The 19,396-nt window shown below is 38.8% G+C and overlaps 1 protein-coding gene and 1 pseudogene across 2 annotated transcripts; both read right to left on the reverse strand.

Moving 5' to 3' along the window:
* Positions 1–1,773: 1,773 nt before the first annotated feature.
* On the reverse strand, positions 1,774–12,219 carry LOC103411308 (uncharacterized). Its single transcript, XM_070819322.1, has 10 exons — positions 12,023–12,219; positions 11,416–11,471; positions 11,217–11,341; positions 10,505–10,664; positions 9,671–9,777; positions 8,956–9,257; positions 3,873–4,026; positions 3,193–3,693; positions 2,843–2,966; positions 1,774–2,233 (listed from the first exon to the last, which is right to left on the reverse strand). The coding sequence occupies exons 1-10, from the start codon at positions 12,080–12,082 to the stop codon at positions 2,104–2,106; spliced, it is 1,719 nt and encodes a 572-aa protein (XP_070675423.1). The 5' UTR covers positions 12,083–12,219; the 3' UTR covers positions 1,774–2,103.
* An 883-nt stretch (positions 12,220–13,102) lies between these two features.
* On the reverse strand, positions 13,103–18,269 carry LOC139194544 (gamma-glutamyl hydrolase 2-like; annotated as a pseudogene). Its single transcript, XR_011579497.1, has 10 exons — positions 17,760–18,269; positions 17,274–17,360; positions 16,394–16,483; positions 15,719–15,813; positions 15,039–15,099; positions 14,504–14,593; positions 14,314–14,376; positions 13,806–13,894; positions 13,418–13,510; positions 13,103–13,326 (listed from the first exon to the last, which is right to left on the reverse strand). The product of XR_011579497.1 is annotated as a gamma-glutamyl hydrolase 2-like (transcript).
* Between the last annotated feature and the right edge of the window lie 1,127 nt (positions 18,270–19,396).

Below are 19,396 nucleotides of genomic sequence, written 5' to 3' on the forward strand. Positions count from 1 at the left end.
CATGAACTCGCAATAGCTTCTGAATTCTGATTCCATAATGTCATAAATTGCCTTGAACCCCGAATGAGCTTTATGTTTGGAAAATGTAAAGCTAATGCAGAACAAATGATGGAGTGCCATACAAGAACTGGAAGAATAAACCCTTGAACCAAATGAGACTGCAACTTCATAAAAAACACTCAAAAACTCCATGAACACAAAACCAAGCTCCCAATCCGCTTCGCATAAAAGATCGCTATCATGGTTACCATTATAAAAATCGGTGATTGCAGCATTGTAATCCACACATGATTGTAACATGAGCAAAGTAGAGTTCCAATGAGTCTTCATATCAGGCTTAAACTTTTTATAATCCAGACCGCGAGATTCGCATAAAGCGGAAAACTCTTCTTGCCTAGCAGGAGAGGAGGCAAGGCAAAGAATAGCCCTCCTAATTTTTTCTATATGAGCTTCCATCAATTTCAAGCCTTGTACCGCTATTGAATTAATCACATCGCCTAAACATTTCATGTGAGAAAACTCACCATAAAACGGCCGCAGAGAATGCCTAAACATCTCAACAGTAGCGTCATTACTTGTAACATTATCGAAAGTAATACTCAGTACTCTATCATCAATCGTATACTCCCTAAATATATCCATCACGCATTCAAAAATCACCTTATCGTTAAAAGGATGCTCGAGCTTACGAAAAGGCATATCATCATACTCGAGCATACGAAAAGCGATAATTCTCTTCTGCAACTTCCAAGCAGAATCAATAAAATGTGCGGTCACACAAACAAAATCAATTTGATCATCGCTACTAGTCCAAAAGCTACAAGTACAAGAGAACATACCGACGAAGCCACAAAGTTCGGACGTCAAGAAGTTCTTCTTTTCATTGAAGAGTTTCAAACAATCGCCTCTGATGAGGTTTAGGGGAACGCTAGAGTACTGAGGCTGGACATACGATTTGATAAACCGCTCGAACCGGACGTGTTCAGCAGACGTGAGAAGTTGGGCAGTTGAAGCAATGTATTTGGCCAAACCCCGTCTCATGTTGTGTTGAGAGTAGATAAAAGGGGGTATGTGATTGCTTCCGTTTTGACTACTTTGATCAACACTTTGACTATCACCATCTTCATTGATATCAGCATCCTCCATTTTTATCCGAAATAAACAAATTACAAAAATACCTGGAAAAACTTTGAATGCTTGGAGAGAGAGAGAGAAAAAGAATGAAGGTAAGCTTTAGAGGTGTTTATATAAAGGTTATGGTGGTTAAATGACACTTTTATCCCCCAGAACTAGCCGTTACGTGGAGGTATTGGGGACAGGAAAATATGCCATTTGAGAGAAATTTTGAAAACCAAACGATTGAAAAGCAACGGCTAGTTTAAACTGAATTTTGGTTTTTGGACTTTCAGAAAACGAAGCGATTGGTATCCCGTGTTTTTATACAAGTGGTAGAAAATTTTAATATTTAAGTTATTAACTTTTTAATACACATATCTCACCATTTGTATAGTGACACGTGATGTACTATCCCGTATTCCGATCACACTTAAAAATCTCTCACGCTGCTTAAGCTTTTATAAATATTACTCTCTGATAAGGTAAGCTAAAAAGTTCATCACTTGCTGCCAAGACACTTTATAGTGTGCAAGATCGGATTTTACTGCGACAGATCATTTCGAAATCTTTCAGATGGTGCTCGCATTCGATCAAAATGGTAGACTCGGATGGCCACTGAACCATAATGTAGAATTCCATCGTTCTCAGAACACATAATGCAAGGGCAGAATGCGAACACATGACCATTTAATTCAAAGTAAACAGATTATCCGTCAAAATGGAGCAGCGTCTGCACTCTGCTACTACAGAATCGAGCAGTTGATTAACAGCGGAGAAGAAAAACACTCTTCTTTCCGTCATTTTAAAAATAGAACAAGATGTGAGAGCAACGCACCCCTACTCCGATCATGTTACTCCCCCAAAACACAGAACGGTGAGCTTTAACCAACTCGAAAACCTATATTACACCAAGGGAACTTTGAACTTGTAAAAGCCGACCATATATCCATACAATCCTGCAGGGTACTTGAGCTTTTGAAAAGGCCTTTAGACCTTCTTGAAGAATGAAAGAATATTTCCTTGCTTAGGATCCTTGTTTACTCCTTTCTTGTTTCCCGCTTTCCCTGTTGCATTTGTTGGAGCCGTGTTTCCCACTGACTTCTTAACTGCAGGAGGCCTAGATTCACATGTTCAAAATTAACGTTCAGTCATCAGGCACAAGCTAAAACCTCAGCACGAAAGATCAATCAAGAATTTGGCACAAAATAAGTAACACAAGACCGTAGTCCTGCCCAAGCTAGGCAATCAAATAAATTACACAACTGCCTCAATTGTCAGTACAAGTATATGAGAACAACAGTGATGCACAGCATCTGATCTGCATGTTTTTCTAGCATCTTTACGGTCTACTTGATATTTCGTATCCGGAGCAGAACTATTCAATATTCTAGCTATTTAAGCCTGCTACCTGGTTGCAAACTTGCAACATCAAATATAATTATCCGTTTCTAACACGAGCCGTTGATATTTTTAACATTTGTTTCAACCCGCAAATTACAGAGAGTTGGAATTGGCAGAATTTACCTAAGTGTGGACTTCTTGGCATGTTTGTAATCCAATTGATCAAGAATTTGCATGATGTGAAAAAGTATAGTGTGTGAAAACAAACAAGATGAACTGTTTGTCTTGTGTTACAAGCATCCTATATCAAGTAGGTTATAGTACCAAATGGATATCCTCTCAGATAGAAACTGCCGAAGCAAACGAAAAAAGAAATTAAATTAACCTGTTAACAGCACTGGCAGCTTTATTATCAGATTTCTTGAGTATATCACTGTCGGCTGTCTTGATTATATCACTGTCGGCTTTCTTTGCTTCTGTTTCCTCACCCTCCCAGATTACTTCAGTCACTATGGAAATTAGATTAATAGAACAAATAAGTATAAATATCCAAAGAAAAAATCACTCCCAAACAGTGACTAACAAGTAACAAGTCCATCTTCATTTATTATATTTGGATGAAAATGGGAAGGGTGTTAATTTTAAAGCAGAAACAAGAACAGCCCTGCGAACTTGCAAAGCAACACACTGCAATCGGGACTTTTTGAAAACTGAGGCATCTAAACCACGGTGTACCTTCTCTTCCTCTATCATCAATCACTGTCTTCACAACTTTTCTTCTTTTCGGTGAACTTGAAGCAGCGTTGGTGGGTTTATCCACTTTGTTCACATCCTTTTCAGGAATACGTTTCTTCTCTTTAAGGATAATCCCAGCATTTATCACTTTTTTGACAACTGAAGGATCTTCTCTGAAAGGTTGGTTGGATTCCCCATCAACAGATATTTCTTCCTTAACCTTGGGGTTATCTTCTACCTGCTTGTCAAAATTCAAATTCGGTCTCTCTGGAACCATAACTTTATTGCTTTCTTTCAGATATAGGCATGATTGCCCTTTTGGAATCTCCCGTGATGCTAAATTAACTGCATCTTCATCGTCATCTGAGAAATCAAAGACAACCCTCCTTTTCCGAGTGCCCCCACTGTTGGAAGATCTCTTAAGATTAACTTGTTGACCATCATCGTCACTGCTACCCGCTACTGCTTCTCGAGCACAAGTTTGAGGCTCTGCACTAGCTCCTGAAACGGGAAAAAGGATATAGAAATATTTCAGCCAGAACAATTCTTAAGCACCAAAAAACGCTTATGTGCATTTAAAATGCTTCTCGGAGAATTATAAATTCCCAACTTATCCATCACTTCAAGAAGGTAAAACAAAATTTTTATAAGCTGCTCAACATAAAAGATAATGAACCAACCAGTATGATCAGGAATGGAATTATTATATTTCTCTGGAGCATCTGACTTTGACTTCACAGATGCCTGGCCCCAGAAATTCGCCAATGAACCTCCAGAAGCAGAGGAGCTATTCTCATTCTGGACTTTTTCTTTGTCTGCAGGACGTTTGTTAGCCTGACCAAAAACTCTTGTTCCATTAATTTCACTTTTGACATCTTTGACCACATTAGTAGGCTGTAAACTGATTTTTGGGCTAGATTGCTGTCCTTTATTCTTGACATGTTTTGGAATTGGGATACTTTGATGAGCTAAATTAGGCCATCTCCAACCGAAGGGTCCAGAGGGCCAAAAGGCCAAAAATAGTCCGAAAACCGTCTCCAACTGAGGGCTAGGCTAGAGGGTTCTGGAATCTAACGGAGGACATGACACAGGACAGAACACAATGGCGTTCTAAGATTCATATAGCCGATCCCACTCAGTGACTTGGATTTTCCAAGTCTCCAACCGAGAAGTTTTCCTCACTCGGGAAATTAAGGGAACACTACCTCAACCTACATGCTCCACTCACAAAGCTTCAACATACAAGCTTCAACAAAAGAAAATTCAAAGAACTTAGCGAAGAAGGCTTTGGTGTATTTAACACAATACGTTGAAATGAAGGAAAGCTGATTTATTGATATCCCCGATCAGTTACAAATATGTACATATACTTGAGTCAAAATAAACAAACAAGAAGGAGCCTTCACAAAGGTTGCTTAGAAGAAGTCTCAGCAGTCGGTAGAGCCCCATAAAGAGAAGGCACTGGAGGGGGATCATTCGGAGCCTCAGTACTGGACAGAACCCTAGAAGGAGGAGGCATCAGAGGTTGATCATTTGGAGCTTCATTATGCGGTTCAGCCCCAGAAGATGAAGGCAATAAATGCCTTTGGAACAAACCCACAAATCTCTGATGATCAAGTAAAACCTGACCATCAGATTCCTTCATCTGGTCAAGCTTCCTCTTCATGTTTGTAGCATAGTCATGTGCGAGCCGGTGCAACTGTTTATTCTCATGCTTGAGCCTTCTAATCTCCTGTTTGAGACTCATCACTTCAGCCGCCAATGATTCAACTCGACGGGTTCGAGCAAATAGGCGTTGGGCCATATTAGACACAGAACCTGCACACTGAACACTCAGAGCCAGAGAATCCTTAACAGCCAACTCATCAGACCGTTTGGAAAGTAGTATGTTATCTTTGGGAGTGAGAAGGTTCCTGGCCACTACCGCAGCGGTCATATCATTCTTCATCACGGAATCCCCAACGGTAAGAGGACCAGTAGGGGAGACGAAGGATGGGCGCCATATGTTGTCTGGAGAAGGCGGGGCTACCTCTTCAACAAGGTTCAAGTCAAAACGACGGTCGGAGGGGCCAGACATTTTCAAAGGTGTTGAAGAGAGAAGAGGTCGGACAAATCAAGATCTTAGAAGTGCAAGAATGGAGCTTCTACTGGTGGATATTCAAGTGTGCTTTGGAACTTAATGTCAGCCCTTATAAAAATCTGCACTCGACGAAGCTTCAGAAATCGAAGAGGCGCCTGCTCAGAAATCGAAGAGGCGTTTGCTTTCTCAAAAGCTGGGCTGCTCAGAGACCACGAGGGTCGATCTCAGAAATCGAAGAGGCGTTGGCTTTCTCAAAAGCTGAGCTGCTCAAAGACCACGAAGGCCGATCTCAGAAATCGAAGAGGTTTGCTTTCTCAAAAGCTGGGCTGCTCAGAGACCACGAGGGCCGATCTCAGAAATCGAAGAGGCACCTACTTTTCCAGCCTCGTCAGCACCTGTCACACGCACACTCAGCTTTGCGGAAATTATGGGCATTCTGTCGAAGATTTCTGGCGAAGTAGAAAGCACATGAATCGTACTGTTCAATCACCCACTTCCCACACGCAACAGTAGCTCATGGGTACCACAGATAACTTTGCCAAAGTTCTCTGACAAAGTTGAGACACGTGAAGCTTGCAGCTCCCACTACATCGCTCTGACCAAGAAGGGTAAAAGAATAGCAAAGAAACAACACTACCAAAGTTTAGACACATAAATTTTGAAGGTCTAGCTACCATATTATTACCCACAAGGGTAAAGGAACAGTACCACTGCTGGATAATTGGAAAGTCCCGGTGTGTCAACCTCTGTGCTTCGTGGCAAGGTAGACTAGCAAACATGCCCAACCTTTACTCACATTCGAGAAAACACTCCCAACAAGATTGCTTGCTCCAAAATCGAAAAGGCACCGCCCTCCGAATCTCGAGAGCCAGACTCTCAACATGATTATTTTCTCAAAAATCGAAGAGAGGGTAAAGGAACAGTACCACTGCTGGATAATTGGAAAGTCTCGGTGTGTCAACCTCTGTGCTTCGTGGCAAGGTAGACTAGCAAACATGCCCAACCTTTACTCACATTCGAGAAAACACTCCTAACAAGATTGCTTGCTCCAAAATCGAAGAGGCACCGCCCTCCGAATCCCGAGAGCCAGACTCTCAACATGATTACTTTCTCAAAAATCGAAGAGAGGGTAAAGGAACAGTACCACTGCTGGATAATTGGAAAGTCCCTGTGTGTCAACCTCTGTGCTTCGTGGTAAGGTAGATTAGCAAACATGCCCAACCTTTACTCACATTCGAGAAAACACTCCTAACAAGATTGCTTGCCCCAAAATCGAAGAGGCACCGTCCTCCGTATCTCGAGAGCCAGACTCCCAACATGATTACTTTCTCAAAAATCGAAGAGACACCGCTCTCCGAATCTCGAGAGCCAGACCCCCAGCATGATTGCTTTCTCAAAAATCGAAGAGGCATCGTTCTCCGAATCTAGAGAGCCAGATCCCCGACAGGATTGCTTGTTCGAAAACCGAAGAGGCACCACTTTCCCAACTTCAAGAGCTGGATCTCCTTGGATAAAGCTTGTCTGTAATCTTCACACGCAACATCAGCTTTCCAGATACCACAGACCACTTTTTCAAAGTACTCTGACAGAGTTAAAACATGTGAAGCTGACAGCTCCCACTACCGTGCTATGACCAAGCAGGGTAAAGGAATAGCATTATTACTTGATGTTAGGGAGACTCCTATATATGTCGACCTCCATCCCCAACGGACAGGCAGACCTGCAAAAATGCTCAACCCTTCCTCTTATCTGAGAGGGCACTCCCAACGAAGCCTTTCAAAATTTTCAGCTTTCTTTCCCCCCGATAATACCTCTGTAAACAAGCTATACTAGAGCAAGAATATCTCATATCATCAGGGTTAAAAGCAAGAGTATCCCATATCATGCTTTTTCCCTGTCTTTTCCTTTGGCCTTGTTCTTACCTGCAAGACAAGGAGAAAGAAAGCAATCAGTCAGCACTTGGAATCAAGCTTCCAGCCAGGAACTGACTGCCTGGAATTACTTACCTGGCATTGCTCTCGAGTACTCATCTTCAACATCTTAGGCTTCCAGGGAAGATACCACATCTGCCTGAGGAACAGCTAGGGCAAGTGAGAAGGATACAAGGAAGCATGTGGAGACAAGCGTAACAGCACACGTGCCGATACATCCACTACTCTGTCAAAAGCAAAAATATCCCATATCAGCAGGGTCGAACGTACTCTAGATTTGATGGACTTGTTTTGACCCTCAAATTCTTCAGTCGGCCTTATACTCTGGAGGAAACCAGAAAACCCTCCAGCCCAGTTCAAGAATAAGCCTGTGGAAAGTTACTTCTTCAAAAGCAAAAGTATCCCATATCATCTCTTCTCATTTTTCTTCTCTTTATCCTTCATGCTGCCTGCAAGATAGGGAGAATGTGAACAATCAGCCGGAGCTCTGATTGCTTACCTTGTCTGTCACCTCTTTCAGCAGATACCCTAGCTCGGCGACTTGGGGGACTCCTACTACATGGTTTGTATCGCGCTTGACCAAGCCTGAAACTACAAGTAAGCTTCAAGTGAAATTGATACATTACCTTGTGCATCTCCAACAGTTACAGATACCACCCCTGGATGGAGGAAGAGTACTTCCAGAGAAGATGCCACATCTACCTATGAGACAGATAAGGCAAGTCAAGACGATACCACACTCCGGTACTTAAGTTTCGTGGTTACGAAATCATTCTCCCACAATATTTCATAATGTCATTTGTACTAAATCATTCACTTGTACTCACTAAAGGAGAGCTTGAACCTATGTACTTGTGTAAACCCTTCACAATTAATGAGAACTCCTCTATTCCGTGGACGTAGCCAATATGGGTGAACCACGTACATCTTGTGTTTGCTTTCCTATCCCTATCCATTTATATACTTATCCACACTAATGACCGGAGCAATCTAGCGAAGATCACAAAAAGTGACCGTTTTCGCTACCTAAGATCTATCTTGCAAGAGAACGGAGAATTAGATGGAGATCTCAACAGAAGAATAAAAACTTGGATCTAACGGAGGACATGACACAAAACCGAGTGCAATGGCGTTCTAGGATTCATATAGCCGACCCCACTTAGTGGGAAAAGGCTTTGTTGTTGTTGTTGTTGTTGTTATTTTTGTCGGTTATAGCCGACAGAAATAATATATACTATATTATTAGTGTCGGTACTAATAGCAATGTTAATATAATAGCAGTTTGAACAGTGTCGGTTAAAACCGTCACTAATTCTAATTTGAATTCCAATTGTGTCGGTTATAACTGACACTAATTTGAATTCTAATTTGAATTCCAACGGCTAGCCAGTCACTAGCCGTTGTATTCAAATTTTTTTTTGTTTTTATGAATTTAAACTTTTTTTTCTTTCTATAACTTCCTATAACTTTTTTTCTATAACTTATAATTTACAAAATTTGGTTCGTATTTTTTTTCGTATAACTTCTATTTTACAAAATTTGTTTCATATTTTTTTTAAATTCCATGTTTTTCCTATAACTTATATTTCACAAAATTTGTTTCATATTTTTTTTAAATTCTATTTTTTTTCCTATAACTTCCTAAACCATTATACAACATTAAATTAAATTAAGTAATATGAAACAACATTAACCAACATAAAAATTATACAACATGAAACTTAAACAACATTTTTAAAAGTACGGATTGACCTGTTGGACATCACGTCTGAAATCCTCTTCCGTGTACACCGAGTTGAGGTCGAAGTAGTTGTTCATCAGATTGACATGCGTCATCGCTCCGTTTCGTGGTTTGTAAGAGCGACCAGCAATAAAGCCACCCCATTGAGGTTGTTCCTCAGTTGGCTGACACACCATGGCCGCAGCCATGGCTGCTGCTCTGTTTTGTTTGTTACGCCTTACTTGAACTTCTTCATCAGACTCCTCATCTTCTCGTCTCATTTGCGCCCATTTCGCTTCTCTTTTGGAATTGGAAGAGGACCCCCAGTTGGAATCTGAAGAGGATCCAAAGTTGGAATTCATTGCAAACTTGAATTGAAAGAGATTGAATTGAAATAGATTGAATTCAAAATTGTATGAATTATATCCCAATATCCATCCTATTTATAGCAAAAAAAAAATTCAAATCCAACGGCTAGCTGACATCACTTAGCCGTTGGATTTGAATTTAAGTTGTAGTTTTTAAATAATAAATCATGTTTGGTCCTATGGCCCTTTAACCCTCGGTTGGAGATGGTTTTTTGTGACAGGGCCAAAACGAGCCCTTTGGTCCTCTGGCCCTCGGTTGAAGACGGAGGCAAATATTGCCCTCTACTATTTATTAAAATATTAATATTTTGGAGGATCTTGGAGGGCCAGAGGGCTAAAACGAGCCCTCTGGCCAACCATCGGTTGGAGATGGCCTTACTTTCTGGTTGCCCTATTACTGCCTCAGAGTTAAGTTGCGGAGATTCAGTGCTCAATGGTGCTCCGTCCACATTACGCTTAACAAAGGAATTGGAAATCCCACAAAACCTGAAGAAGACGACAAAGAAGAGCATTGAAATCAAGGAAATGAAGCTAAAATATCACATAAGTAGGTGTATAACTATAAATAGAAATGATTTTATATAACTAAAATAATAAAAGTAAGAAATCATAAGTACGAGTGGATCCATGACCACCGAGATGAATATATTTAACCATGCATGAACGCAGAAAGCAGAAACTCCAAAACATTAAGTAATTAACTTTTAGTATTTGTAAAGTATAAAAACCAAATACCATCTTATAAAATTTTCTGAATTTCGAAATATCAAAAGAACAACAAAAAATGCAAAGTTTGTTATCTCCCACCAGACAAAAGACAAAAAAGAAACAATTTGATTATGTCCTTGCTGTTACGTAACTTACATTAGGATTAAAATACGTAACGTAATTCACAAGTCTATGTTTAACTACTAATGTACTCTTACGATAATTAACCGGTGATATTATTCAAATACCAAAAATCAACCAATAAATTTAAGTAGTTACAGTGACAAATCATTTTCATCTTCTTTTTTTGCTTTATGGAAAAGATTCCAATGAATATAAGGTCAAACTATTAAGTAATCCTTACTGAGCAGTAATCAGCATCTAGTAGATTAATCAGACTTGCAAAGTTGCAATACAGTAGAGGCATTGGAACTTCATACTCTTGATATTCAGAAAAAATAAAGCATACCTTTTATTTATATGAGTAAAGCAGAACGAAATATACCTGTTATCTCTCAAGCAATTCTCAACCATAGGAGCCTGCTTAAAGAGCTTTTCCGCTTGCACAAATTCAGCATTCCACAGTGCAGCTGGATCCTTTGGGATGCAAGCTTGCACACTATAAACCCCGACCGAGCAGTTGCCATCAAATTCTTCTTTTGCTTCTGCATATAATTTGACAGACATGAATTCCATAATATTTCCACTTCCCGGATGTGTAATGATGAGACAAGCTAAGTCTGAATGTTGACAAAAAGATGATGAGACGGACCAAGAAGCTAAGTCTGAATGTCTGACAAAAAGATGATGAGACGGACCAAGAAAAAGCATGAACAATTATCTTAGATTTCAACAAGCACACTTTAAAAAATTAAAAATTAAAAAACTGAAACCATTGTTACATAGCTCATGAAAGAATGAATACGCTCAAAAATATAATAGCCTCTATTACATTCCAATCTGTGTCAACCATAACTCATGTCCGCGTAAGTCTATGTATGTCATCCTATTGGGAATCTAACCCTCCAAACTACTGCTCTCACTCTCTCTCAACATGTTCTATTGCATCTAATACAACCAGGAAAGACGCCATTGACTTAAATCATCATATTCTATCTAAAAGGAATATAATTGGATGCTCCCTACCCCTTTTCGATTTTAGTTGAAAATATATCAGCACAAGTAAACATACATACTTTTCTACAAATAAATGTCACCTGCAAGTTTAGGCCCAGAAACAAGCCTTATATGGTAGCTCGAAGGATCACTCTTCAACCAGCCAGCCAAAACATGCACCACTTCAAACCCATTTCCATGTTTTTCAACAAACTCCTGGAGTAACCTATACAAAACAACCTTCAATCACCTGTAAACAAAAAATGCAACCCGGAAAATATTTAAAGACGGTTCCTATACCTCTTTGCAGCATTGGAAGACACAAAGTAATTTCGACTCAGCCACTTGTAGGAAACCTATAGCACAGTTCAGCACCGAAAGAAACTTACTTTAGACAATATTATGAATTCATATGAGGTTAAACACATCTCAACTCAAATTCCCACCAAGAAATTTCGTTTTGTCAACGAAACACAGAAGTAACAATTCAATATCAACGCTTGATTGAGAGCGGTTCCCAAGCTTATTGCATTCCTGAACCTAACCCATCATTAAATCCCTAAAAAATTACATCTTTTTTATGAATACAAAAACCCTTTTAACAATAAACTAAAGAACATAAACTCTTTCAGCTTGGTAATTAAGGCAAGTAAAAGATTTGTCTCACTACATAACAAGAAAGCAGTAAAATTTTGTCCAAACAAAATAGAAATTCACCAAAACCCTAGTAAGAGCTAGCTTCATTATAACAGAGTAATACACAGCAAAAACACTAAATCGAACCAAAAAAAAACAAAAATTAAAACTGAAAAGTTGATTGGTCTTGCCAAAATTACAGTGAATTGAGATACTGCGAAAAATCAGAAGAAAATCGAGAGATTGAGTGAGGCATAGGGGGAATTGGTACCACTTGAAGTTGATCGGACACGAGGGTTTCGATGTCTTGGATGATTCCCAGGGTTTCCATTTGGGCCTTTTTTTTTTTTGAAAAGGGAAAAACTTTGGGTCGCCGATTCTCTCTAAGAATTAACGGTAAGAGGCGTGAAAGTGAAAGATTAGATCTTTCAACGAGTTTCCCTCCCAAAGCTCGCTTCTTTTCCCGCCATATTCTCTGCGTTTTGCCCTTTCATCCCATTGTGGTATACATATCATATGGATTCACAACAGCACGTGTTCTGTGATTAGGCACGTGCTCATTTGGATAAAAGGGAGTTGTGATACCATAAACATTTATCTCATCTCGACAATTTTTTTATTTATTTAGATAATTACATTAAATTCGTTTGCTAAAACAGAAAATGGATTTAAACTTGTGTGCAAATGCAAGAGAGTAGAGCATATTGTTCTAGTAAACTTAGCTAAATTCACGTCTGCTTCATTCTTGTTTATAAATTCTAACTGTACTGAAAAATGAGAGTCCGAACAAAAAATTTCGGACACGTATCACGTATGAGTTCGTTAACCACCTAAGCTATCAGCCTCTTGGTCAGTTCATGATAGTGTGTAGTCAAAGATTTTTTATTCTATTTTTAGCAGTCACACCTTCAAAATAACAACAATCAATTTTATTTTCTCGATGTTAGAAAAGATATTAACTTCAAATTATTGCTTCTCATTATAAGAGTTAATATGATAAATGGTGTAAGGAACAACCCGTGTTATTCCTGTGTAAAATGCTCTAATGGTAAATCGTTTAGTTCACATTTATGGGCAAGAACTCACTCTTGGCTCCTATCCCCATTGAATGGAAGAAGATTTAACAAATAACACGTGATGTAATTTGAAACTTGTCCCCCAAAAGGTTTTCTTCTAAAAACCGAAATTGAAAAAAAAAAAAAAAAAACTGCGAGAATATAAGTTCAAGCAACACTTTTTCCGCTTCTATCATAAAGAATCAAACGATGAACCTGGAACTTGGGACTTGGGTAAATTTTCTAACTTGGGATACAAGCAATATTCTTGTTGCAACTTTATATATACACAGGACTGCCGAGTAGTGATTATTTAATAAATAATCTGATACATAATCTAGTGACATGTAAATTACAAACAGGTTTTACACTCATGAGAGTGCTAATGTCCTGTAAATACAATGTTTACATTTCATTTCCATTGTCCTTTTCATTGTCCATACAGTTTCGACGCACACATTTAATTTACAAATGAGCGAGTGAAGGTTGCGTAAAGATGTAAACTTCGTCGAATCCCCTCCTGCAATCGGAAAGGGTAGGACAGCCAAGTTAATAAATTCATGCACAAATCCAAAATAATAATGCAGTTTGAAGTTAAGTTTTTGGCTTACCCAGCCTTCCCACAAAAAGTGGGACTGTAGTTGTAGATGAGATTGTCAAGGACTTCCCGGGCAGGCGGTCTGTTTAATGACTTCCTTGCCTCACTGCATCACAAATTCAAAATTAGACTTAAAGTTTTGGGTCCACAATCATTCCGGTTGAATAAACTTAAGTGAATAAAGTTGTAGATGCATATTCTGAATTCTGAAATATGACACCGTGCAAAGTTGTTAATACAGTAGAACCTCGATAATTGAATAAACAAATAATGCGGTTATCTGAAGACTCTTGAACCTTAAATTTTCCACTTTTTTTTTTTCTACCTCTGCCCTCCAGACAAAGTTGAAAAGCACAGCGGTTTACTTAGAACTAAAAGACAGATACAGAAGGAGCCCTAACCTGACCAAGAAGTTTGCAGCGTGCTGGGTCACTTGAATAGCATCCTCTGAGTGCGGAATCATTGGTAAGCCCCATTCGAAAGCATTTTTCTGCATCTTAATTAGTTAGACTTCTCATACTTGAAACAAATCCGTCGGAATAATCTAATCAGTCCAGATTTTCTCAAAGGTCTTTTGCTTTTCCCAATTCTGTTATGCAAAATTGTACAGGTTCCATGGTAATAATTATTGAAAATCTTTCTTGAGAACACAAATATAGTAATATTGGAAGTGTCTTAAGTAGAACTAGTTAGTGTTTTATGTGCCAATCTTTCATACAAAGATGGTACGAAAAGCAAACTTTGATAATTACACGATAGTAGTTTCTCCTCCACAAGGTTGTGAATACATCTTACGTAGAAATCCTTGCAGATGCATATTCAAACACTGTTATTGTGCTGTTGCTTATATTGCTAAATTTAGAGTTAATGGTAGCATTAAAGATGACGAAAGAAATATTGTGGTAATACCTCTGGATGCCATTGGAAGGCAGTCACAGGATAGTTGTATGCGTGTGCTGTGGACACATAGACCTGGCATTTGTGTTATTGCAACAGTTAGAATCTCCAGGGGAATAAAATGAATTGGGGAACTTGACTAGAAAGATGTTTCATGACATGGTGAAACCACATAACCAAACGAGATAGTTACATTCAGTACCTTATCATCTTCATCAGTACAAGTTGTCAAGATCTTAAAGAAACTCGACAGATTCTCGTTCTCTATAAGCCTCTCTGGTGAGATACCATACTGTTGCGTTGAATCATTACAAACTTATGTTAGATAACCTAAACCATGCTTTCTAAGCATAAACATAACCATATGATAAGAGCAGCAGAAAAACAAAATGCATGGTACGAGAAGCATAAATCAAACACTAAACAGAAAGAATGAAACTCATAATTACTCATAATCCAAGATATTCTCAAAACACAGCCATTTGTCTCATCAATATTGTCGATGACTGGACAAACTCAGAATCATAATGAAACAATCTAAACTTCTCAACCAAAGTTAATTATATATGTTTTGAAGTGGTTTTGCCTTTGCTAAATGAAAAAACAAACTGAACAATTATAAGATTTGACCAAGTAAATGGTTTTCGATTTGAGAATTCAGGATCAATCCATGCATAAATGATATATTTGATAACTATGTCTAGCTTCAAGGAAGGAGCCTTCAGATTAGAACTCACTTTATGGTTTTGCATTACAAGACAATCTGTACTCAACTTCTTAAGCAAGTCCGGAGGAAATCTGCAAAAGTAAAAAAATTAATTTGGTGGCTGAAGAAGTTAAATCACCGTGGATGTACAGTAACATAAAAGAAACTTCCATACAAATTCATAGAACATCAACCCTCCTCCTTAATAATTAGAACGAAGGTCATAAAGATCAGACAAAGATGATGTCTAGCATGCTCTATTGACGTCTACTCCGCTTAACCCTACTGATTAGGCTGAAGTACATAAATTTCTCGTGTTCAGTCCTATTTAAGGGAATGTTCCTCTCTAAAATCTGTGACAAGCATGCTAGCTGCAGGGAAGCTAGTTCGAATGATGGTTGGGTTTTTCATAAAGGTAGATATTTAATTTTATAAGAATCAAACAAAAAATTACAGAAGAGAGATTAGAACACACACCACCCCCCCCCCCCACCAAAAAAAAATTTAAGATAACAGCCGTATAAATCAATAGCATTTCAAGAATTCGCATACTCATAGACATCCTCACAGTTTGTTTTGGCTAAGGATCTAAGATCGGTAATCAATGCACAACATGTTTGAAGAAAAAGTTTCAAAGTAAAATTATTTTGCATTAGACTAGAACAATGACATACAAATTGAGTCAGGAAAACCACATTCCAAGATTTATACCTTTGAAAAACAGTTCCTTCAATAACGGCGTTCTCGGTAAATTGTAAAGTTGAGGCCACATCTACTGCACTGAATGTCTCCAGAATTTTCTTGTTCTAGAAGGAAGAAAGAAAGTTGTGGAAATCATAAAATTGGGAAAAATATATTAAGAATGATGCATCAATAAGGATAAAAAAAAAAACTCGACAAGTTAAAAGTAGACTCTACAATTAATTGACATGACTAAGGTGATTCAGATTGAAAGGAATACTGTGACAATTCTAATAAAAGAAATTGAACTGCAATTGCATATTTCAATGTTGGATGTCAAGTTGTAAATGGATGCACCCTCACTAAAGACTATTCCTTTCATAGTCTCAAGTTGTATGCCCACTAAAGAAACCAAGAAAGGCCATTCTCAAACGAAGAAACAAGGCACTGGGTAACATAGTTTTGAATTGCAATTGTCGCCCTAAAAAACAGATGTGCTGGTTTTGCTTCTTTTAGAAATTGAATCATTTAAAGCGCCATCACCCATCAGAATGTACAAATTTGATCATTTACAGTGGCTACTCAGGCATTTATGCATTCAAATACTTAGGCATTTATGCATTCAAAAAGGTGAAAGAAATGCAATTTGAATGACGAGGCTGAATTCTTATGGAAAAACAGTGTGCTTTGATAAGGATAGTTTACCTTGCTGATGATCATTGTTAGAAGTTCAAAACCTAAGCAGGTGGCGTATAATGGAAAATGATCTCCAGCGTCATTCTTCTCTATAATTTTCTGCAGAAAACAGATACAAACGTAGCTAATAAATATGGAATGGAACTATGGACGAATTCTTAAGAAAAGCAATGAAACTAAATTCTTAAGAGAAGCAATGCAACTATACAACAACAACAACAACAACAAAGCCTTTTCCCACTAAGTGGGGTGCAACTATCCTAAAAGAATTTCAATTTACTGGAAATCTTTATGATGCAGAGAGCCCTGAAGCATCTAAGGTTAGCCAACGATGACAACAATGTCATGGTTCTAAATCTAATGCAACAAATCGAACTTTGACTCTAAACCCCTATTTAGTGGTTAGGCTGACCATTCTATCTAACCAGTATCTATCAAATTTTCTTTTGTCTAGTGTTGGCTGGCAAACAGAGAATGATCCTTCATGCTGATGATCATGGGCAATGACATGATATTGGGCTTGGTATGATGTCAATTTTGACCTCTAAAAACCTAAACCCTATTAAGAATCATGATTCTTATGCTGCCAAGTCCCGCCAATACTAAACTGATCGAGTAACGATTTAGATCAATTTAAGTTTGAACGAAAGATCGGAGTTCTTTTTCATAAAACTGAGTCCAGACAAGCAACTAAAGCACATCAAGGGGTTGTGGCATGTTCTACAATGACCAATTTTCTATGTAGAAAATAGAGTCTTCTGCTTGTTTAGCAGAAACTTGACTCCGTAGTATATAAAAGTTAGATTTAAATGGTCTGCCTGGCAAACCAGGACTATAATGTTAGTGTAGATCATGCACTAAAGGGTTACTATATCAAGCACTAAATTACCTTAAATATTCTCTCGGCAACGTCATAGTACAAACCACTTTTAGCCCATCCTCCAGTGAAAAGCACGCCATTGACGAGGTCGAGCTTCTGCAAAGCAGCATTATATAGTGAGCAACATAACAAAATCACTGCGACAGGCCGGCTTAGTTTATATATGCACACATATTGAAACTTATATAAATGAACAGCCAGTATTCACACCAACTTCAATTTTTGATTCTTAGCCCAAAAAATAAACGAAAGCTTTCGAATTTCGATTAGAAAGGCCAATACAAAAACTGGGTCGTTTATATAAATGTGGTTTCTCCAGCTAAAACAAAAGAGCCTATACAAATATCATATGCCAATTTTAAGGATTTTGAAAATTTAAGCACTTCTTCTGAGTAAAGTTAACTCAACCCATGATGTGCTTCTTTGAAAAGCAGCTTTAACGTAAGCAACACAGAAGCAACTTCTATAAAAAGCTCAATTTGTTATGGTGATCACCTGGAAAAGTACATCGGGAGGCTCGTTGTAGATGAGAGGAATAACACGAGCTCCAGCCGATTCAACGAACTTGACGTAAGAAGCTGCGATATACGACGCCGTGGAGGCGTTGCTCAGCCGGCCGGAAGCGCCGTCGCCAGGGTGGCTCAGGATACCGATCACCGGCCTGTAGTTGATCTTGGGGTCGGGGGCCGTACACTTGGACGAGGACGAGTCCGATGTTCGGAGTTGACTCGGCAAGAGAATCGGCGCCTGGGCTTTGGCCAAGGGCACCTCTTTGGACAAGGAGATTAGGAAAGGAATCCAGAGGTAGCTCCACATCTCTGCCCTGCCGGTGTCGTTTTTGGTGAGACGGCAGCGGTTTGGACGTCGGAGGGGTCGGGTGTTGGGGTGGACGTGGAATGAGTGAGGAAGCTGGAGGGCATTTAGGGGAAGAACTGCCTAGGAAGTGTTCTAGTAGCAATCTGGATAAGAGGAGGAAGGGGAGGAAGGTGGTATGACATTGACTGGTGATTGTTACGTGAAAGGAAGCCAACAAAAACGTTGTCATGTCTTACACTTATTTTTTTCTTTACTTCGAACTAATTCAAATTATAAAGAGTATTCGAACTTTGAGTGTATATGAATAACAGATCCATTTTAGCTAGTTTGGTTAAATTAAACTCACATTTGAATGTAATACTTGATCATTTTTCACTTATTATTCTTTGGTTTAGAAGTGGGAACAATTAAGTTCGATTTGATTCCTCGTAAACTTGAAAACTACATTGTTAAATATGTTTGGTTTGGTTATGCTTAGTTTAGTCTGGTTTCATTCAAGATTTTCACGTAAGCAAAATAAGACAAAAGTATTTACAACAAAAACTTTCCTTTCTCTCTTCCTGAGAGACCTTCCCTCTGTGTGAGGGTTAATATCACCGATCTGTGTGAGTGGTTCCCAATCGAGTCCAATTCCGGTGCCACCTAGGATCGGTGGGTTTTCTTTTGTTTCTTTCTCCATCTCTTTCTCCTCTTCCATCCGCTGTTTTCTTCCCTGATTTTCTTGGTTGATTTGCCTTCTTCTCTCCCCTTCGCTGTCTCTCATCCATATTCATCCAATTTTCAAGCTTCAGTCACCTTTTGCCGCGATTTGTTGTGGTGTTTCGAGTTGGTGTGCTTTGATTTGGTGCTTGCACTGGGTCAGGTGTTCCTTGCACCCCACCTTCTCTTTGTTGTCTGTCCTTGTTGGCAGTGTTGCTCGTGGACTGCCATGAGCTTCTTTCACTTGTCTGCAGGTTCTCTGGTGTCTGTAGCTGGGCTTGGAGTGAAGCTTGGAATTGGCCGTTGGTATCAGACAGGGCCCCAAATTCAATCAAACAACATCATCAAGCTAAACCCATAAAAGCCTACTACTCAAAGAGAGCCTAACTTCGTTAGAAACCCTAATTCGAAGATGCTATTAAAGAGCCTAATTTGGCCATCTAATCATCAATAATTTGGAGTCATTTATTACTGGATTTGACATCAATAGTAGAGAATAAACAAATTTGCCTTTAATATTTCGGAGGATGAATCTACGGAGATGTTTGAGTGGTGAATTGATTAAATTATTAAGTTTTGTAGTTTGATTTTTTTTTTAGTCAAAGGTTACTATTGTG

Source organism: Malus domestica, chromosome 03 (assembly GCF_042453785.1).
Source record: "Malus domestica chromosome 03, GDT2T_hap1".
Taxonomy (NCBI): Eukaryota; Viridiplantae; Streptophyta; class Magnoliopsida; order Rosales; family Rosaceae; genus Malus; species Malus domestica.

Excerpts from the sequence above, each read along its gene's own strand:
- LOC103411308 (XM_070819322.1), bottom strand. The coding sequence starts at position 12,082 with ATGGAAACCCTGGGAATCATCCAAGACATCGAAACCCTCGTGTCCGAT. Across the intron at positions 10,665-11,216 it reads TTCTGGGCCTAAACTTGCAG|AAGCAAAAGAAGAATTTGAT; the intron begins GTGACATTTATT and ends AATTATATGCAG. Across the intron at positions 2,967-3,192 it reads TGATGATAGAGGAAGAGAAG|TGACTGAAGTAATCTGGGAG; the intron begins GTACACCGTGGT and ends TAATTTCCATAG.